The sequence below is a fragment of the Rhinoraja longicauda genome, chromosome 2 (genome assembly GCF_053455715.1).
Source record: "Rhinoraja longicauda isolate Sanriku21f chromosome 2, sRhiLon1.1, whole genome shotgun sequence".
Taxonomy (NCBI): Eukaryota; Metazoa; Chordata; class Chondrichthyes; order Rajiformes; family Arhynchobatidae; genus Rhinoraja; species Rhinoraja longicauda.
Genome location: NC_135954.1, coordinates 49,994,070 through 50,015,373, shown reverse-complemented (window position 1 = coordinate 50,015,373; position 21,304 = coordinate 49,994,070). Strand labels below are relative to the sequence as shown.

The 21,304-nt window shown below is 38.8% G+C and overlaps 1 protein-coding gene across 1 annotated transcript in view; it reads left to right on the top strand.

Annotated features, from left to right (window-relative positions):
- The window catches only part of LOC144609539 (uncharacterized), a 233,413-nt gene that overhangs the window by 90,891 nt on the left and 121,218 nt on the right, over positions 1–21,304 (top strand). The window contains exons 18-25 of the mRNA XM_078428046.1: positions 1,502–1,596; positions 2,885–3,003; positions 6,266–6,441; positions 12,142–12,236; positions 14,362–14,480; positions 16,479–16,651; positions 18,468–18,553; positions 20,646–20,767. Coding sequence (XP_078284172.1) covers positions 1,502–1,596; positions 2,885–3,003; positions 6,266–6,441; positions 12,142–12,236; positions 14,362–14,480; positions 16,479–16,651; positions 18,468–18,553; positions 20,646–20,767 — 985 coding nt within the window. The remainder of the gene's footprint in view (positions 1–1,501; positions 1,597–2,884; positions 3,004–6,265; positions 6,442–12,141; positions 12,237–14,361; positions 14,481–16,478; positions 16,652–18,467; positions 18,554–20,645; positions 20,768–21,304) is intronic.

Here is a 21,304-nt window from a genome sequence, read left to right as displayed (position 1 = left end):
GTTTGACCTGCTGAGTTACTCCAGTTATTTGTTCTCTTCTCTAGTAAACCAGCATTTGCAGTTCTTTGTGTCAACAAGGAGTAGTATGCGGTCTTATATAATATCACTCATGCTCTTAATTTCATTAGCCAAGAAGGATTGTGGAACACTCTCCTCAAATTTGGTTGCTCGTCAAGGTTTGACTCTACATTATATTTGCTTTGCCATGGTTTGCAAGCCATGATCCTGACTAAGGTACCAAAGAGCCAATCCTAGTGGAAACCAAACACTTTTCTAATTCTTCCTCGCAGCAATACTGCACCTAATGTCCAAAAGGTTTCCTGCTGGATTGGAGCTCATCTACCAGGCTAATGGGAAACTGTTCAATTTTTATCACCTCCACACCAGAACCACAGTTGTTGAGTTGCAGTGGGCAGATAATTGGTCGCCAAGCTTCAAGTCATTATGAACAAGTTTACAGAAACATACAAGAGTGTTGCTCTCACCTTCAACACCTGTAAAACAAAGGTTCTCCACCAAACCTGCCTACTGTGCAATATGGCTTTTGCCATTAAAGGGTTGCCTACAGGGGAGATAATACTGTATATGAAAAATTCTCGAAATCCACTGGCAGAGTAAGCAAACTAATATCAACATTCTCTGACAGCATTTTCCACATTGAGACACTGATTATATTCAGTCAGTGGTATGGTACTTTATTTGTCTCATGTACCGAGGCACAGTGAAATTCATTTTTGTATACAGTTCAGTACAAGTATCACTATACATATTAGAAAAGCATCTCACATACAGTATGTGTATAACAGTAGTACATTGAGACAGTAGGCAGGGTCGCCAGTTTGGCACCAGGGCAGGTCATCTCACTCACCTTCCTGACATTGGGTTCTCAAAACTGACACTCAGTGCTGAGCCCGTTCGTGGAAGTGATTACCATGGGAGAAAGTGGAACAGATTCAAGGATGTGACCAAAATCTCCTTGAATAAATGCATTATTCCCACTGACACCATGGAATCCCTGGCCTATAACTGCTGAAATTTGAAAAGAAGCATTCAGGATGTCACAAATCCATGCACCAGGAGCACTCAGAAGCTAGTATAAACTGTGGAAGGAACCACATCACCTGACAAATTACCCATTCACCCTTCCTGTCAGGCAGCAGCTGCTCCATCAGTGGTAGAGTCAGTGGGTCCCACAGTGACCTCATCAGTTCATCTCAGAACCCGCAGAACTGGATTTCAAGGGACCGTCTAAGAAGAAGAAGAACATCTGTTTGGAATTGTTAATGGATGTTGTTTTTTTTCTTTTAATTTTATTTGGCCAGCGTGTTGCAGCGTGTTTAAGGTGCAGCACCATTTATGGAAAGCCCTTGACGCCTCTGTCAATTGTTAGAGTGATAACCAGCTTCCTACTGATAATGTGATTTCCCCATTTATTTTCCATGTTATACAATGATGAAGGGATATCCCTTGCTGACTGCTTTGCTATTTCTTTTCTGAACAGTTTGGAGGCTATGTGTCAGTTTGAATGGTTTGGCAAATACTTGACATTACAGATTCCGGATCTCCTGCAGTTAAAGCTGCTCAACCTCTTTTTGGGTAAAGTATCATTATAATTTTCTGCAAGTTTTATACCAAGTCATCATATGACAAAATGTAAATTGTTATAGCAGGGGATAGTTATATATTTATAAAAATATGAGTAAAAAATATAAATATAAATATAAATGGATATGTTATATGCATTACCAGATTAGGAATGTATATAGTTAACATTATCTGAAAACATACAATTGAAAAATGTTCCTTGTTTGTAGTATTTATTATGTAAAGTGCTGCAATAAATTGTTGGATTGTGAAGCACCAAATCAGTTTTGCTGTTGCAACTAAGAATTGTATTGTTCATTTCAGTACAAATGACAATAAAAGACTTGATTCTCTTAGAGTCATAGAGTGATACAACATGGAAACAGGCCCTTCAGCCCAACTTGCCCACACTGGCCAACATGTCCCATTTACACTAGTGACATCTGCCTGCATTTGGCCCATTTCCCTCTAAATATGTCCTATCCATATATCTGTCTAATTGTTTCTTAAACGTTGCGATAGTCCCTACCTCAACTATCTCCACTGGCAGCTCGCTCCATACACCCAGCACCCTTTGAGTGAAAAACTTACCCCTCAGATTCCTATTAAATCTTTTCCCCTTCACCCTAAGCCTATGTCCTCTGGTTCTCAATTCCCCTACTCCGGGCAAGAGACTCTGTGCATCTACCCAATCTATTCCTCTCATTATTTTATACATCTCTATAAGATTGCCCCTCATCCTCCTGCACTCTAAGAAATAAAGTCCTAGCCTGCTCAATCTCTCCCTATAGCTCAGACCCTCGTGTCCTGGCACCATCCTCGTAAATCTTCTCTGTACCCTTCCCAGCTTGACAACATCTTTCCTATAACTTAGTTATAGGACTCTCTTAACTCTTGATCTTATTCCTTTCAAGTTATGGGCATGTTGGACACACTAAAATACTTTTTCCTGTCCATCATTTTCTCATCTTCATATGTTCATATATCTTCAAGACAAAAATCAGCTTTTGATTTTAGAAAAAAAGTATCAATATAACTGTAACATTTGCTGCATTATTCATTCTAGAAAATTGCAATGAATTATTTACGGCAAGCACTGCAGGCCTGTTTTTTAGTAAAATCCACATCTCGACAATAATTACTTTTGAAATCATCTGTACTTTTCACTTTTCTTTTATTGGTTCAAATTGATCTACTGCAAAAAGGTCCAGCTGTGGATGTCTGGAATTGCTATTTATACACAACAATTCGTAAGAAAACAAGTGTAATGTTGCCTTCATTCAGGTTAATTCTTTTACAGAAAAAAGGTACTTTGTTAATGATGTCATCTGTATACAGAAAGGCTGTCATAAGGAGTTTGGAAGTCATGAAATCCATATAATGACTGAGTTATACACTTTAATTGCTGAAGTTAATAAGGTTAGTCACCACATTATAAGTCACATTTATTTTTTGCCTTATTTATTTATGGCTTGGATCCTTGAAGGATAAAATAACATTTTCTTAGAAATTGTTTTAAGAAAAATTTAAACTAAGAAAGCTGAAAATAGTCCAGTCAAAGGTTATGCCTTTACACATTTAGGGTGAAGTAAGTGTTAGAATATTTCAGCAAATTAGTTCAGTGAAAAACTGTTACTAGAAATATTGCAATTACAGGGAAACTTGCTTAATTTACTGACCACATCCATTTATATTTAAAAAATGATGTTAGGGATTATTTCTGCGCAGTTGTGACTTGGAACATTCATTGCACTATATTCCACTGTATGCGATTTTCATAATGTCCATCTTATATATGGGTGTTTCTGTACATAAGGGCACCAACCTGTGACATGGGTGGCCAAATTTGAAAGTTATTAAATTATAACAAAATACCACAGCATTAAGGATCCTTTTGAGCTAATTTGTGGTCAAATTTTGAAAAAAACACAAGAATTTTAATTTATTTATACATATAATTTTAATATACATAAATGATAAAGAATATAGGATTAATTTACTCGAAATTTGCCCGGAACCCAAAACATCTGTGTAGACAGGAGCATACTTTCAACGAGACATGGCATTATCTGGGACCTGATCACTTACGATTGCCTTCGCTACAGTGCACACATTTTACAACACCATAGCAACAAGCAATGAAAATTTAACGGAATTTAACCATTTCTATAGTAAACAAAAAGCAACATTTATAAGAAAAGAACGAAAAACTGCAAAAAGATTTTTACTAACCAATGATTCCAAGCAAAAAAAAGTGAACACAGTGGTATTCAGAGCACAGCGTACCCACAATGTGACTACTGGGACACTGTCTCTTATACTAATTTCTAAGTTCCCTTGCAAAATGTCGGCACGTAACCCACCACGAGGCCTATAGTTCAGGTCAGGGTCATTACAACTGCATTGTTTGAATAAAAAAAAAACGCAAAAAAAACGTTATAGCATTGACCACATCAAAAAACGTGAGGGATTACAGAATGAGACATAGCTAAAACAGGTGAGCAAACTAGATTTTTATTTCCTGATTTTAAGTTCTATTCATTATTAAATATTTCAATGGAAAGCTTAAACACAAAATATAAACAATAAATATAAAAACGGTTACTCTGTTTTTAATTCACACATTTCACTCGTGACCAAATGGACACTGCGACTCACCTGCGAAAACTTGGGGCATCGGAAAACCATCTAATCGGGTAGTAATGATAAAAGTCATAAGCATAATCAGAATTTGGCTTATATAGAGCTTATTTAATTGCAAAATTAATGTAATCTTTCTGGGATAAATTAGCCTAATGATTGGAATGAAATCCTGCTCGAAAAGTGTCACAATGTGTGTGCAAGATACATCTTCTGGATGCGCTGGGACGCATCCTCAGTGATGTGACCTGGGGTCATCGGGTGTTTCGGGTCTCACAACTTCAGACACCCTCGCCCAAAAAAAGGCAAGAAAACTCAGGGTCATATATGATATTTTTCTTTGTAAAAACAGATTTATTTATTTTTGCTTCATCTCATTATTTTGGCTATACACCATGATCTATACTACTTAAAATACAGGATTTGAAAAAATGGGAATATTACGTTAAAAAATAACCTGGAAATTTTATAACTGACTGCTGAATTTACGGAAACACCCATATGTATAATACAGTTGAGAGCTGTTTCAGCTACTAAAAATATTTATTAACCAAAAGAAAAGTAACAATATAAATTTGTTAAAAAAATGTGATAGGAATACTGTAGGTGATGTGAAAGACAAATATAAATATTTGCTATGTATAATTTTAAAATATGTTTTAAACAGGAAAGTAACATGGAACAAATGAATTAAGTGTTTCAAATGCCACAAGTAATCAAATGTGGTAATTATTTAATCTGGTAACTATTTTTTTTAGTTAATGATTATTATACATTGAAAGTTGATTTGACTTTCAATAGTTTCCTCCCTAACAACAGGCCAAACTGGATGGCAGTCAGATGGCACTCTGTGAATGCCCCTGACAACCAGAGGAGATAGGGAGTGAGAAATTGGGGTTGTGAGTTTGTGAGAAATTGGCCATTACAAGGAGTTAGGAATAGAGTTTGGGGTTTGAGATCCAAGAGGTGTTTTTGTGGAGTGAAGGGAGGTCAGACCTGGGTTGGAGGAGATGTAGTCTGTGACGAGAGCGCTGGGTGGGGGTTGGAGGCAGAGGAGACTGCACGTGGCAGAGCAGAAGGCTAAGACTTCCTTGAGATATCTGGATGGAAGGTGGGAAAATTAACCTCCTTTCCTTTAATACAGGAAGTGCATGAATAGTCCTCCATTTTACTGCCAGGTTTCCTTGATTTATTTGATTCCCAGAGAATAATTATTACATTAAAATTCCAGTTGCATTCTAGAAACCAAATTTAAATATCAATGTAAAGTTTAGCTTCTCTAAAGCTGACAAACACACATGCAACTTGAAACTAGTTTGCATTCTGACAATGATAAGTGGTAATTCCTATAATTACATTTCTATCAAACTCCATGTAATTCCTTATTTAATAAAAAATATGATAGTTTATTCTAGCTACTTTCTGGATGGACAAATCAGTATCTAAATGAATTAAATTATTTTGTAATCTGTTTTTTTCTATTTGATTATGAAAATCCTTACCAGGCATGTAAATGTCATATTAGTACTGACCCGCATATCTTCTGAGGATGTAATTTGGCAAAAACAGTGAAAATATACTGAAAGTAGGGTTTATTAAGACTATTATCAAGAAATGAAATACACAAAATTGTGAAGTAACTCAGCAGGTCAGGCAGCATCCATGGAGCACATGGATAGGTGAAGTTTCGGGTCACGACCCTTCTTCAGACTGAAGAATTGAAGAAGGGTCCTGACCCTAAATGTCACCTAATGTTCTCCAAGGACGCTGCATGACCAGCTGAGTTACTCCAGCATTTTGTCTCTTTCCTTGGTAAACCAGCATCTGCAGTTCCTTGTCTCTGAATATATCAAGGTATGAAATTGTGTTTCCTTCTTTAGTGTCTTTTTTTAATGTCGGAGTGTAACTAATGCTTTTTTAGCACTGGTAATTTTAAGATTATTGTATCTGTTATTGTGATGATAATCTGGATTGAATTACTTGTATATGTCAGTATTATTGGTACTAATTTTGCTTGAATACCCGAATATCTTTTATGTAGGCTGTACAAGAAGTATTGTCTGCTCCAGTCCCGGAAGGCTGTGTGAACTTTATCAATTTCCAAAGGCAAATACAAATTGCTGTAAAGCAAACACACGAGGCAGTGAATAATACAATGAAAAACTACAACTGCCAATGTGAATTGAAGCAATCATCGATTGAGCAACTGTTTGAAAGGTAAGTTTCATATGTAAGTTGTGATCGTTAGAATTTGTGCAAAGTCATTCAACCTGCATAATGCATAATTTCACTTATAATCAGATGGCTCTGCATGTTTCTCTTACTTGTTATTGAGCTGACCTGCAGCTGCAAACCAGGCACAGGATGAGGAATCTTTATGGGAGGTTTAACAAAGTCATTGCAGTTCTAGCAGATGCACTTTTTACAATTTATCTTGCATATTACTGTAAGGCACTCGCAAACCAAATGGGTTTTATTTTTCACAATATTAAATTGAATGAAGGGGATGGATTCTAAACAGTCATGTGGAAAATTGAGTATGAATGTAAAATGCCAACAATTTGAGTCTCATGCTTGACTACTGTCCCTCGTTGACTTACTGGAGAGGACCTGCTCGCAGAGATTCACTGATGCCATTCTGAAATAAATTACTTGGAAATGTAGCGGGACAGCTCTGAGCAACTCTTTTTTAATGTTTTTATGCTCTTAATGCTTAATATTTTCTTTGTTTGCTTATCAAATTTACAACAATTATACTTTTTTTTCTGGGCAGAACAGTGGGGCAGGTGGTAGGTTTCCAATACCTAAAATTGTGTAGGGAGTGGATGCGAAAGTGGGATTACGAAAAACTAGAGTGGATGGGTGATTGATGGGTGACATGGACTCAGTGGGCTAAAGTGTCTGTTTCCACGCTGTATCTCTAAACTAAACTAAACATATTACAAGAAGACCCATAATGGTGGTGGTGGACGTGAGTTGATAAACAAGCCGAGATGACGGTTCCAAGGAGATGACGGTTCCAAGGAACTTAAATGACTCCACAGATGTGACTGTGGTGTTGTTGATGGTGAGTGGGGAGAGGGGAGAGGGGTGCTCTTCTAAAGTCTACAATCAGTTCCACTGTCTTAAGAGCATTGCGCTCCAGGTTATTGTGATGACACAAGGACGCCAGCTGTGTCACTTCCTGTCTGTAGGCACATTCCTCCCCATCCTGGATCATTCCAATCAGCGTTGTGTCATCCACAAACTTGAGAAGCTTGACAGAGGAGTCTGTGGAGGTGCAGTCATTGGTGTAGAGAGAGTACAGGAAAGGGGAGAGTACGCAGCCTTGCGGTGCTCTTTCGCTGAGGGTCTGCGGGTCCGAGATATGCTTTCGCAGCCTCACATGCTGCTTCCTGTCTGTCAGGAAGTTGATGATCCACTGACAGAGGGGTTCAGGCACAGTGAACTGGGAGAGTTTGGAGTATAGTAGCTCTGTTAAATGCAGAGCTGAAGTCCACAAACAAAATCCTTGCATATGTCCCCTTGCGGTCTAGGTGCTGGAGGATGAAGTGCAGGCCTAGATTGAGTGCATCATCCATTGATCTATTGGCCTGGTATGCAAACTGCAGAGGGTCCAGCAGGGGGTTTGTGATGGTTTTTTTTGCTGGGGCAGCACAAGTCTTTCAAAGGTCTTCATGACTACAGAGGTCAGTGCGACAGGCCTGTAGTCATTAAGATGAGTGATCCTTGTCTTTTGGGTACAGGGACAATAGTAGAGATTTTGAAGCAGGCAGGGACAGTGCAGGTTTGCAGGGACTGGTTGAAAATGTCTGTGTAGACCAGTGCCAGTTGTTCGGCACAGAGCTTGAGGGTAGAGGGGGAAACATTGCCCGGTCCTGGAGATTTCTGGATTTTCTGTCTCCTCAATTTCTATTGTTGGGGAGGGAGAAGTGGCCAGACTGATGTTGGGCAGCAAGGAGGGAGTGGGTAGTGGACGAGTGCCCAGTCTTTGCAGACTGGAGTCAGGCTGTAAGTGGGTGTGAAGTGGTGATTGCAGAGGGGTGGGGGGCGGGGGGGGGCGGGGGTAGGGGGGAGAGAAGGGGGCAGTCTTTACAGAACGAAGTCAGGCTGTGAGTAGGTGTTAAGTGATGATTGCAGAGGGGTGGGCCCAATCTTTGCAGTCTGAAGTCAGTCTGTGAGTAGGGGTGAAGTGGTGATTGTGGAAGAGTGTGTGGGGAAGGGTCCAGTCTTTGCAGAATGGAGTCAGGGTGTGAGTAGGTGTGAAGTGGTGATTTGGGGGGGGGGGGGGGGTCTTGAGGGGAGGCGGTCCCAGGGGTTATGTTTCTGTTTCTCGAACCTGCAGTAGAACTTGTTCAGGTCGTTGGTCAGCTGACGATCGTCCAAGGAGTGGGGGGTTTTCCTCTTGAAGTTGGTGATTTCTTGCAAGCCCTTCCAAAATGAAAACGAGTCATTAGCTGAGAACTTACTCCTCAGCTTCTCAGAGTACCTTTCCTTGGCAGCTCTGATTCCTTTTCTCAGCGTATACTTGGCCTGCCTGTAGAGGTCTGCATCCCCGTTCCGGTAGGCCTCATCTTTTGACTGGCAGAGCTGTCTGAGTTCTGCTGTGAACCAGGGCTTGTTGTTGTTGAACCAGATCCGGCTCTTAGTGGGAGCACAACTGTCCTCGCAAAAGCTGACATAGGATGTCACAGTGTCTGTGTACTCATCGAGGCTTGTGGTTACTTCCCTGAACACATTCCAATCAGTGCATCAAAGGAGGACTGTAGTTTTTCAATGTTCTCGCTTGTCCATCTTTTCGTTGTTCTGACCACAGGCTTGGCAGATTTTAGTTTCTGCCTGGAGGTCAGAATAATGTGAACTAAACAATGATCAGAGAGACCCAGAGCCGCCCGGGGAACAGAGCGATATGCGTTCTTGATTGAAGAGTAGCAGTGATCAAGTGTTCTCTCCCCTCTGGTGGGGCAGGTAACATGAAGTCTGTACTTTGGGAGCTCATGACTGAGGTTAGCCTTGTTAAAGTCCCCCAAAACAATGACCATGGAGTACGGGAAGTCACTCTCTACCCTCAATACCTGGTCAGCGAGTTGCGTTTGTCCCTGGAGTACGCAGGCTTGGGGAGGGGGGATGTAAACTCCAGCGAGAATAAAAGAGGTAAATTCCCTCGGAGAATAAAAGGGTTTGCAGTTTATAAAGAAAGGTTCTAGATTGGGGGAACAGAAGTTAGACAGCACCGTGAAATTAGAGACTGAAATTAAGAGAGAGCTACCCTAGGTATTAGTGTCTAATATTGAGTCAGAAAGATGCAATGTGCAAGTTGTTCCTCAGTCGAACAATGCAGACAGCCACAGACGGAAAGGTCAAAGGATAGCCTGAGAATAATCCGTTTTACAGTGGAGGAGATGCTGGATTTCCTAAAATCTCTGGGGCACGATCAGGTATATCCAAGGACCCTGAGGGAAGCTAGAGAAGAAACTGCAGGAACTCTGGCTGAGATATAAGAAAAAGCATTAGCCATGAGAAGACTGAAAGTGGCTAACGTTATGCTTCTATTTAAGAAGGGCTGCAAAGAAAAAGCTGGGCATTATAGACCAGTGTTTAGTTTTAGTTTATTGTCACCTGTACCAAGGTACAGTGAAAGGCTTTTCTTGCATGCTAACCAGACAGCGGAAAGGCAATAGATGGTTACAAGTGAGCCATTCACAGTGAGCCTAACATCTGTGGTAGGTATGTTTCTGGAGAGGATTCTGAGCGACGTGCACTGATAAATGTGCATTTGGAAGAATTGGGGTTGACATGGCGACCACCGGATGGCGCCCGTAATGGTGGCCTCACCAACAGTCTGCCTCATCCTTTTCCTTTGTTGTTTTTTAGTATGTGTTAAATGTATGTTTTAGTGTTCTTTAGTTTCTTTTATGTGGGGGGTGGGGGGGTTGTGGGATACTTTTTTAAAATTTCTTACGTCGACGGAGATGCAATTATTTTCCGTATCGTATCTCCATCCGCACTGCAACCTAACATCGAGGAGCTGACCTCTGCTGGGGACCGACTTCAGGAGCTCCAACCACGGGAGCCTGCAAGACTTAACATCGTGGAGCTCGCGGTCCCTGTCAGGGATCGACCTCGAAAGCTCCAACCATGGGAGCCTGTGGACTTTAACATTGTGGAGCTCGCAGTCCCTGTTTAGGGACCGACTTCGGGAGCCCCAAGCCGCAAGAGCATCGACCGCGCCGACGCGGGAGCTTCGATCGCCCCGACTGCGGATGGTTCGAATGCCCCGACTGTGGGAGAATAAAGAGGGAAGAAGATTAGACTTTATTGCCTTCCATCACAGTGAGGAATGCGGGGGAGCCGCTGTGGTGGATGTTTATGTTAACTTTTATGTAATTGTATGTCTTGTTGCTTTTTTTTAGCATTACTGTATGGTAAATCGAATATCACTGAACCTTAATTGGTACACGTGACAATAAAAGACCTTTGAACCTTTTGGACCTTTGATTAGTGATAGTCTGCATGGTGTTATTGTGGGAGATTGTATCCCACAAATTTGATTGATTTTTTTGAGGAAGCAACCAAGAAGGTTGGCTAGGGCAGGGTCATAGACATAGTCTGTTTGGACTACAGCAAATGAGTTCAATTCAGATAAGTGTGAAATGTTGGATTTTGGGAAGTCAAATAAGGGCAAGAACGTCACAGTGAACGGTAGGGCCCTGGGGAGTGTTGCAGAAACAGAGGGATCCAAGAGTACATGTATGTAGTTCCCTGAAGGTGGTGTCACAGGTAAATAGGGTGGTGAAGAGTTCAGAAGGATTCTTGAGAAGTGTTCAAAAGTTTGGAAAATTCTATGGGGGATGTCCCAGCAGTTATCGATTTAGCAATGTCAGTCTGTCAATACAACGTGGTGAACCTATGGCAAGAGAGGCACGGTAGAATTGTGAGCATTACATAGAATCCAGAGTAGATGACTTCTTGATTTCAAAAGATATCGCAAGAAAAAGGAAGGTGCCAGTATCTGCAGGAGTTCATTGTGGAAATGATTGTGATTGAGTAATGTACTAAATCCAATGTATCATTGTAGCTATCATATTTAGTTGGTTTGTGTTATTGGACAAAATTAAATTTAATATTAACAGTTGATGTTTAGAAAATGTTTGGTACAATATATATATATATATAAGAAAATAACTGCAGATGCTGGTACAAATCGATTTATTCACAAAATGCTGGAGTAACTCAGCAGGTCATGCTGCCTGACCTGCTGAGTTACTCCAGCATTTTGTGAATAAATATATATATATATATATATATATATATACTTGTAACTGTAGAGAAAGTTACATTAATGTAAAAACTGCCATTGTTTTGTGTATGAATTCTATCTGAAGGAATGATCTGGTGGTATTATCAATATCCACAGAGGTTAGACTGTGATAGTTGAGAAATCATAGAGACTGAGTAAATTTATGTTTGAATTATATAACTATTTTTCTTTCTTTCTATTATTATGTATATAGGAAGTTAACTGAGAATAATGTTCTGTATGTGGATAGTTAATGGTTTGCATGAGTTTACTGTGTGGAAGGGGAAGCTTTGAAAGAGTTTTCTGTACCTTTTTGGGACTGAGGTTACAGACTGGTATGATTTTGTATGCATGCATTGTTGTACCAGACATTGCACTTAATTGAAAAAGATTGCCTTTAAAAAGGATGTTTTGTTGGGCACTTTTATTTTTCTTATTAGTCACTAAATATTTTAATGATGTTGAGCTGAAAGTACCATTTGTGGAATTCTCCTGGAAAAGTGTACATTTGCTGTCAGTGAATTTATTCGCATGATACTGATAATTTTATGTCACCATTCCCCTTCTTGTATATATTCCCTTCTGACTCCTTTGTATGTTATTTCTTTTCCTTCTAGTTTGGAAGGCCTGTGCCAGATTGATTGGTTTGGTAAACATCTAAAATTAACGAATGAAAGTCTCTTTCAATTGAAGTTTCAAAATCTCTATTCAGGTAAAGTTTCTTTATATTTTTCAGCATTTGAATTACTATTAAAACACAAAGTACTTATGCTATGACACCAGGATAAGCGTTCATCCGAAAAAACCAAGCCCAATGCCAAAGTTGCATTTAAACTACCTATACATACATACAAACTTCATATTTAGTAATAAGCTATGTACATGTTAATAAACACACAAGCTAAATGTTTAACCAAGAAACTAAAATGCTTTTACACGGTTAAAAACTATGGGACAACAAAACCGAGGTGCGTAGATGCCAGTATATTATTGGGGTTATCAAGTGGGCACCTCCCTTCACTGGTGTTTTTGAGTTAGGCCCACGACACCTCGGGAAGGCTCAGTTAGTTCTAGCATCCCAGAATCACCGCCCTCAATACATGGTCTCACCACCTATGCTATCAGCATGCACTATAAAACACCTAACTACAGTATGTAAATATTGCTAAGTAAAATAAATTACCCACATCCTGTTTTACGCTTATCCTAACACTCCATCAAACAATCGTAGTGCCACTAATATCAACCTCTCATATAAAACCGGAAGGAATACACTCACTATGCATCGTGCATTTCCTTTCTGCCCCGAGCTGGCACAGTTACTTCTCCACCAAATCCACCTATTGCCTTGCTCTGGTGCTTCTGACATCTCCTTTACAGCCTGACACAAACTCTGCCTGCGAATTCTTAGCTCTCCAAATAGTGACATGGTTGATCACGCCATGAAACCTGTACACCCCACCACCACCTGACGCACATTTGCTTTCCATCTCACTGCTCGTTTTGCTGCCAAATCTACATATCTAGGCTTTTTTCTTTCATAAGCCTCATCCACTGAGTTCTCCCAACTCACTGTTCGGTAAAATACATTATCCGTGGACTAACTGAACATAACCCCATATCTGGTCTCAAACCCCTGCGGTATTTCCTGCGGTACAACAAGCTTTCCTCCCAAGTCTGCATTTCCCAATCATTTTATCTGGCACTGAATTATCATATCGATTCACATCAATTCTACTATTAATGTTAATATTATAATCATGATAATATTTTACTGTTATATTATTTAGAGTCATAGAGTCACACAGCAGGGAAACAGGCCCTTCGACCCAACTTGCTCACGGTAACCAACATGCCCCCTCTACAAAGTCCGGCCTGCCTGTGTTTAGCCCATATCCCTCTAAACATGTCCTATACATGTACCCATCTAAATGTTTCTTAAACTTTGTGATCGTACCTGCCTCAATAACCTCCTCCGGCAGCTTGTTCCGTATACCTACCATCCTTTGTGTAAAAATAAGTTGCTCCTCCGGTTCCTATTAAATCTTTCCTCCCTCCTTAAACCTATGTCTACTGGTTCTCGATGCCCCTCCCAATTTCCTGAGACTAGATCAAGCACTGCCCTCTCCCATGTAGGGCCCTCAACATTTTGTCTGAGGAAACTTTCTGGAACACATCTGACAAATTCTACCCCATCCACACCTTTTGCACTGACGTTCCCAGTCAACATTGGGAAAGTTAAAATCCACTACTATGACAACTTTATTAGTCTTGCAGCTGCCTGTAATCACTGGCATATTTGCTCTTCTAATTCCCATTGAGTATTTGGGAGCCTGTCGTATACCCCCAACAAGTTGATCATCCCTTTCTTATTTCTCAGTTCCAGCCATACAGGCTTGCTGGACGAACCATCAGTAATGTCATCTCTGAACACTGCCGTCACATCCTCCTTAATCAATAAAGCAATACCTCCTCCTCTTTTACCCCTACATCTGTCGCTCCTGAAGCACCTTTATCCTGGAACATTAAGCTGCCAATCCTGTCTTAACCAAGTTTCTGTAATGACCATAACGTACCAGTCACATGTACCTAGCCATGCCCTGATTTCATCTGTCTTACCTGTCAGGCCTCTTGGATTAAAATAAGTGCAATTCAAATCAACAGTCCTTTCTCTCCCCCTGCCTTTTTCCTGCTTATTCTTTGCACTGAACTTTCTTTCATCACTATCGATATCGCCTTCCACCTGCTACTTTAGTTACCAGTACATATATGGAATTACTATTGAAGCACAATTAGTGATGGGATCTTAGATTTATCTCGGGATTTTTTTTTTACAGAAAATTTGTACTTAATTAATGATATAGCGTGTGCAAAGAAGACCTGCAAAGGGAATTTTACAGGACATGTTTTCCATGCAGTGACAGAACTGCTTAATTTTACGACTGACATCAAAGCGGTTAGTCACTACTTTACAGTTCCATCATACGTTTGTTCTTAGTTGTTTATGTATTTAAGAATAACATTAAAACAAATTTGTAATTTGGCACAGTGAAACTAATTTAATCAGGAATTTACCTTTATTCTTTTATCTGAATTGGAAGCTTAAATATTTCACCTAATTAACTAATTACTCAGAAGTGTCAATTAGTTAAACTGCCATTAATGTGAACTTTATTTGACTTATTTCAGCATCTAATTGTTGGACATCAAAATTAAAACTAATGGAGCTCTGAGAGGCTATCGTTTGTAACATAAGCATTCTTTGCATTAGTCGGGGTATTGGTTATGTGAATCAGGAAGTCATAATGCAGCTTTATAGGACGTTGGTTAGGCTGCATTTGGAGTATTGCGTACATTTCTGATTGCCTTATTATAGGAAGGATGTGGAGGCTTTGGAGATGGTGCAGGAGATTTACCAGAATACCACATGGATTAGAGGGTAATGGCTGTTAGGAGAGATTGGACAGTCTTGGATTGTTTTCTCTGGTATGCCAGAGGTTGATGGGAGACCTGATAGTATATGAAGAAAGGCATAGATGGGATAGACTGACAGAACCTTTCACGAGGGTTGAAATGTCAAAGACACAAGGGCACACATTTAAGGTGAAAGCGACAACATTTAATGGAGGTTTGCGTGGCAGGTTTTCTATTCAGATGTGGTGGGTGCCTGTAACCCACTGTCAGGGGTGATGGTGGAGGCAGATCCCGTAGTGGCATTTAAGAGATTTTTAGATAGGCACATGGATATTCAGGGAATGGAGGGGTATGAATCATGCACAGGCAGATGAGATTAGGTTATCTTGGCATCAAGTTTGGCTCAGACATTGTGGGCTGAAGGTTCTATTCCAGTGCTGTACTGTTCTTTGTTCTAAGTGCCAGATTCCATCATACGCTTTTCTTTATTTTACTTCCTAGTATTTGGCCAACTTGGATGGCAGTCAGGTTAGAAAATGAGTGGCAGAAAGATCTCTGAGTAAGGTGCCGGATTATCAGGAGGAGAAAGAGGGTGAGAAAGTATGACCAGTGAATTGTGAGGAATCAGCAATTGCAGGAGGATGGGAGCAGAGTCTGGTGTTAAAGAGGTGTCATTGTGGGATGAAGGGAGGCCAGATATAGACGAAGCCGCAGTTGACAGGGTGGAAAGTAAATACTTTCATGAGTGTGGAAACGGGGATGAACTACACTTTTTCCTTGTCAACAAGGAGTGCTTTCTTCTGACGGATTAGAATTATATTTGACTCAGACTAATTCCTGACACATATTTAATTATTTTGTCACGGGTACATTATTCAACTTCTCAGAAAGCACTTTCTTCTGCCTTTTGTATCAAATGAGTTTTATCTTCTAGTCCTGATTAGAGATTCAATACCTTCCTTCTCTGCCTTTAGTTCCAATGCTGAAATGTGCCTGGATTTAGTTGTAGCACACTAAATTGGCCTTTCATGAATGGGGTAATGTTTACCAAAATAGAAATTTGTTTTCTGAAGTATTGTGACAAAGAAAGTTTACATAAATAAAGTCATTCCTAATAATTATATTCAAAGCAGAATCTGTATAATCACCTATTTTATGAGAAATTTAAATGAATCTTCCTTGTGTTTGCTTCCTGTTTGGTTGATTAGATTGATATTTTTTTCTATCTGATTATGTACATTTTCATTCGGCATAAGATGTAATTTTAGTACTGATGTGTTACTTTCCTGTAGTGGTAGTTGGTCAAAAACAGTGAAGATATTTAATAGGTAAATAATATAAATAGAAAGAGCTAAACTTTAATCGAATTAAAATTATATATTTTTGTCCTTAGAGTTTCTCTTTTAATTGCTGTCATGTCTCCAAAGCTTTTTCATACTTGTGGTTTTTGGGTTGCTGTGCACTGATTGCTATGATTGATATTTTTTGTTAATAATTCTGGTACTAATTTTACTGGATTATGTGAACTTCCACTTTCTAGATTATCGATGAAGTTTCTACTCCAAAACGGAATGACTGTGAGAGTTATTTTAATTATTACAGCCAAGTGCAAATTAGCTCTAATCAGACAAAGCAAAGAATAAATAATGCACTGATGAACCAAAACTGCCAATGTGACATAACTCCATCACAGACCAAACAGCTGTATGAAAGGTAACTTCTGCATCTAGTTCTCTTCTCTAGAATATGTACAAGGTTGTTCATTCTGTATTAAGAATCACTACACTTTAGAGACAGATGACTGGTCATGACTCTCTTATTAGAGAGTCAACCTACAATTGTAAACCAGACGCAATGTGAGGAATTTTTATGTGAAGTTTAAAGAAGCCACTGCAGTTCTAGTAAATGCTGTTGGCATAGCAACTCCGGACTAAATACTGCATCTTTTTGTAATTTACTTTATGTGATGCTGTCAGTTGCTTGTGAGAAAAGATGGATTTTACCTTGTATTTTACTGAACTAAATTAAATAAAAACAATGGAAATTTAAAGAGAGTCTTTGGGAAAATAGAATTTAACTAAAATATATCAGTTGTGCATCGTGCTTGAATATATACCCAGCTATGTAGATTGAAAAGTAAGCAATTAACTTGTTTGCAGAATGTTACCAGTGCCAATTTAAAATTTGCAACCAAAATCGACACATAATCAAACATAATTTCCCTTTTTCAAAATAACGTTGACTTTGCCTAATCAATTTGAACTTTTCCAAGGGCGTAGCAATAATGTCTTCAATAATAGATTCTAACATTTTTAATTTCATCATATGCTAAGCTAAGTGGTCTGCTGTTTCCAGGTCACCTTCATGTCCTTCTCTTTTTGAACTAATGTTTTCTCTGAATTGCAAGAGCTTCAATTGTTCATCGCTCAGGTCATGTTCAATTATAAGTTAGTTTTCCTCATTGTCAGAGTCACAGTGCTGGAGAGCTTGAATTAAATTTTCATTCGAAGGCAGTTATGATTGCCCATTGTCTGTCTGGGGGCACTGTTACCTGATGGAAGAAAGTAAAGTTATAACATCATTGTTGGCTTCTGTGTCATGTGCATTTTAAACACATTACCTCGATAATGAATGCTACTGCTCTGCAAGGAGTTTAGTAAAGACTATTATTGGTCTGCTCCAAGAGATATCACTGCCTGCACCACTCAGGACTTGAGCTTCAGTATTGAGCCATTAAGGGGCTTCAATGTCATTGTCTGCTGCTGACAGCAAAACCTACCAAATAGGCAAGCACAGTAGTTGCCCGAGGGCCTCCAGCAAAAGAAACAGCATCCGAAGAAGAGGCGGAGGAGGGGATGGAGGAGGATGTGTAGAAAGGAACTGCAGATGCTGGTTTAAACTGAAGACAGACACAAAAAACTGGAGTAACTCAGCGGGACAGGCAGCATCTCTGGAGAGAAGGAATGGGTGACATTTCAGGTCGAGACCCTTTTTCAGAGGAGGATGATGGCTATCAGAATCTGAGCCACATCAACATGTCATTTTTGTGCAATATAGATGTTCAACAATACCCTTTTCCAACAGGAGAGAGTATAATTAGATATATTCAAAGGCTGAGACTCGCTTCCTAATGCTGCAAAAGACTTCTCATCACTTACAAGTCATGTGATTATAAAAAATACGAAAATGCAGATGATAGTTTATGTTCCTGCAGGTTTCACTTTATAGTAATAGGCTCATATAACGTTTGTTAATATTATGCCGTACCTCTAGTATTTAGTGTCAAATACATTTTAGGGATCAAATTTTCCACAGAACAAAGTACTCCTTTACTCCAAAGACGTACAGGTTTATAGGGTAATTGGCTTGGTATAATTGTAAATTGTCCCTAGTAAGCGAAGGATTGCGTTAGTGTGCGGGGATTGTTGGTCGGCACGGACTTGGTGGGTCAAAGGGCCTGTTTCCGCACTGTATCTTTAAACTAAAGTAAACTAAACTAAACTAAATTTCCCATATTTCTTCTTTCCAGATTTAAATATGCTGTTGGAACCCTTGGACAACTATCATCAAATGGTTCCACTATGATAGTACTTGAAAACATTGGAACTTTTCAAGGTAATATTTCCATGACCTTCATGGAATTGGTACTATCTGTTAGGAAAGGCTATATTCAGCAATTACATGTTAAATAATGGCCCAAATTTGCCTGAGTATTAGTGGCAAAATTAGTCATTTTAATGGAATGAAATTGGGCAGAGATTTCATTGCTTGGAAGTTCATCCCTGGTTAGAACAAGAACCTTGAGGTGAAAACAGTTTATAGAGCTGACATTTGGAAATGGCATAGAATATGCTACCACCAGTCTATAGCACTGGAAATTGGGCATGAACTTGCTGGTCCTCATATCTATATGGATATAGTTATGTGTGGAAATCCAATGGGATGATGTTGTGGTCCCTAACCACCAGATTTTCATTAAAAACACAAGTTGTTATAATCTAATGAAATATTGTGATAACTACTGCCAAACATCCTTGTGCTAAAATGTAACTCAATCCATCTGGAATTAATTAGTGCGCAAGATTTAAAAAAAAGTTTAACCTTTTTGGTCTTATAAATTTTTCTTAATTCCATCTATCTTTCCTAATCTTTATTTTCTTTTTTATAATTGACTTAATTTCAATTTCTACCTTCGACTTCATTGTTCTTTATTGTCTAGGTAATCCAGAAAGTTTTGCTGAACAGTGTAATGTTTATTAGTATTATGTGATAGAATTCATTACAAAACTGGTAATAGGTTTAGGTTTATTATTGTCACATGTACAGTGCTACAGTGAAAGGCTTTTGGTTGCATGCTATCCAAACAAAACAAAATACAAAACATGAATACAATCAATTCAAACACAGGTACAAAAGATAAAGTGAAGATAAAGATACCAGAATTCAGAATATGGTTTTCAGCTTTGTAGAGTTCCAGAGAAAAAGTACAACGTGGTAGATTGGAGAATCAGGACTGTACCCTTGCTTATGGAATGACGATTCAGAAGTCTGATACTGTGGGGAAGAAGGTGTTGCTGAGTTAGGTGGTACATGCTTTCAAGCTTCAGTACCTTCAGCCTGACAGAAGCAGGGAGCAAGGAATGATCAAAATGAGAAAGGTCCTTGATTATATTGGCTGACATTGAGGGAGAGATTGTTGTCCTGACACCATGTTACTAAACTCTCTGCCTCCTTCCTGTACTCTGTCTCATCATTGTTTGTGATCCAGCCCACCACAGTGGTTTAAATCTGCAAAGTTGTAAATGGAATTAGAGCAGAATTTGGTTGTATAGTCGTCAGTGTATAGGATAGTATGATAGGGAGTATAGTAGGGGACCAAGAACGCATCCTTGCAGGGCACCGATCTTGGTACATGTGAGAGTATTAAATTAATACCAATACCAATCTGCACCACATTGATCTTGACGTTTTTGATTGTACTTTTGGATCTTCCTTCTGTATGATGTGCTAATGCAGAGAATCTCTGCAACAAAACAGTGGTATCCAAAGCATACAATATATATCTTGTTATCACTTTGTATCTTTGGGATAGTGAGTAGTTTTGTGATCAAAATAGGTGTATCTGACAAGTAACTATGTTAAATGCAAGCAAAGAGGATCTGGGAGATTTAGGATAATGGTTAATGTAAATGTTTTGATCCAAGGAGAAAAATCATAATCAAGATTACAAAATGAATACTTTATGTCTCAATAGTGTCATTGTCAAGCATTAATAATAACAAAACCCATTTGTTTTTTTTGGAACCATTTATGCAGATTTAATTATATGCATTGTTTCCCATTTTAGTTTCTATTTATCAGTAGTTTGAAGGATCACAGATATAATGCTTAAATATTTGCAGTTAAACTATGTCTAATGTTGTTGCAAAAATCTTCAAATAGTTCATATTTTCACAACATCATAAATCTTGCTATCCATGAATTTTAAATCCTAGTTAGTGTGCAGAAGTGTATGAAGCACATAAAGGGTATTGCTGAGACAGATTATTGTTTGGACCAGCAATAAGTGAATCCTATTGGAAAAGCCAATGTTTTTGGTTTTCGGTCACTTTGTTAGTGCCATTTGTATTTATATCTTTTTGTACATAATTTATTTTTGTAATCTTGCACAATGCTTATTCAATTTGTCCATGATTTTGTTGAATAGATTTACACATAGAGAGTTGTGTGTCAAACGTCACTACTCTGAAAACACAGCTGCAGCAGATCAGCAATGTTTCATTTGAAACCATTGATGCATTACTGAAGGCAAACATCACTCTTTCAGAGGTAATTCAGAGGTTCATCCATCTGGTGACTCTATCTATCAACACTATCATCAGTCTACCTACCTGGAGATAACAGTATAAAAAAATGTGATCAATCCTTCTCATTTCTGCAGATAGGCAGATAACATTTTATAAACTTACATTGGCTCTTCTATGTTTATATTTGGTTTTAAACTGCTCCATGAGACCAGTGAACAAATATTCCTCTCCATAATATCAATGGAACCACCAGTACTAATATTTTAAACAGATTAATGTGCAACGGAATGTGAGAATGAATAACAATCACTCTTCAAGCTATTATCTCAATGGATAATTTCCACATGTTAGTATTTATACATTTTTAACAAGTTACAAGATGTAATTGGAAAAGTAAAGTATATACTGACACTTATTATGGTTTGGGTAATATGTTGAAGGTTGATGATCAATGCTTTCTAACTGCTCTGTAATCATGACTTAATATTTTGGCAGAATACCATTCCTATTGTATCATCGTGGTGAATGGGGTCATCAACAGAATCAAACTATCTCTGAG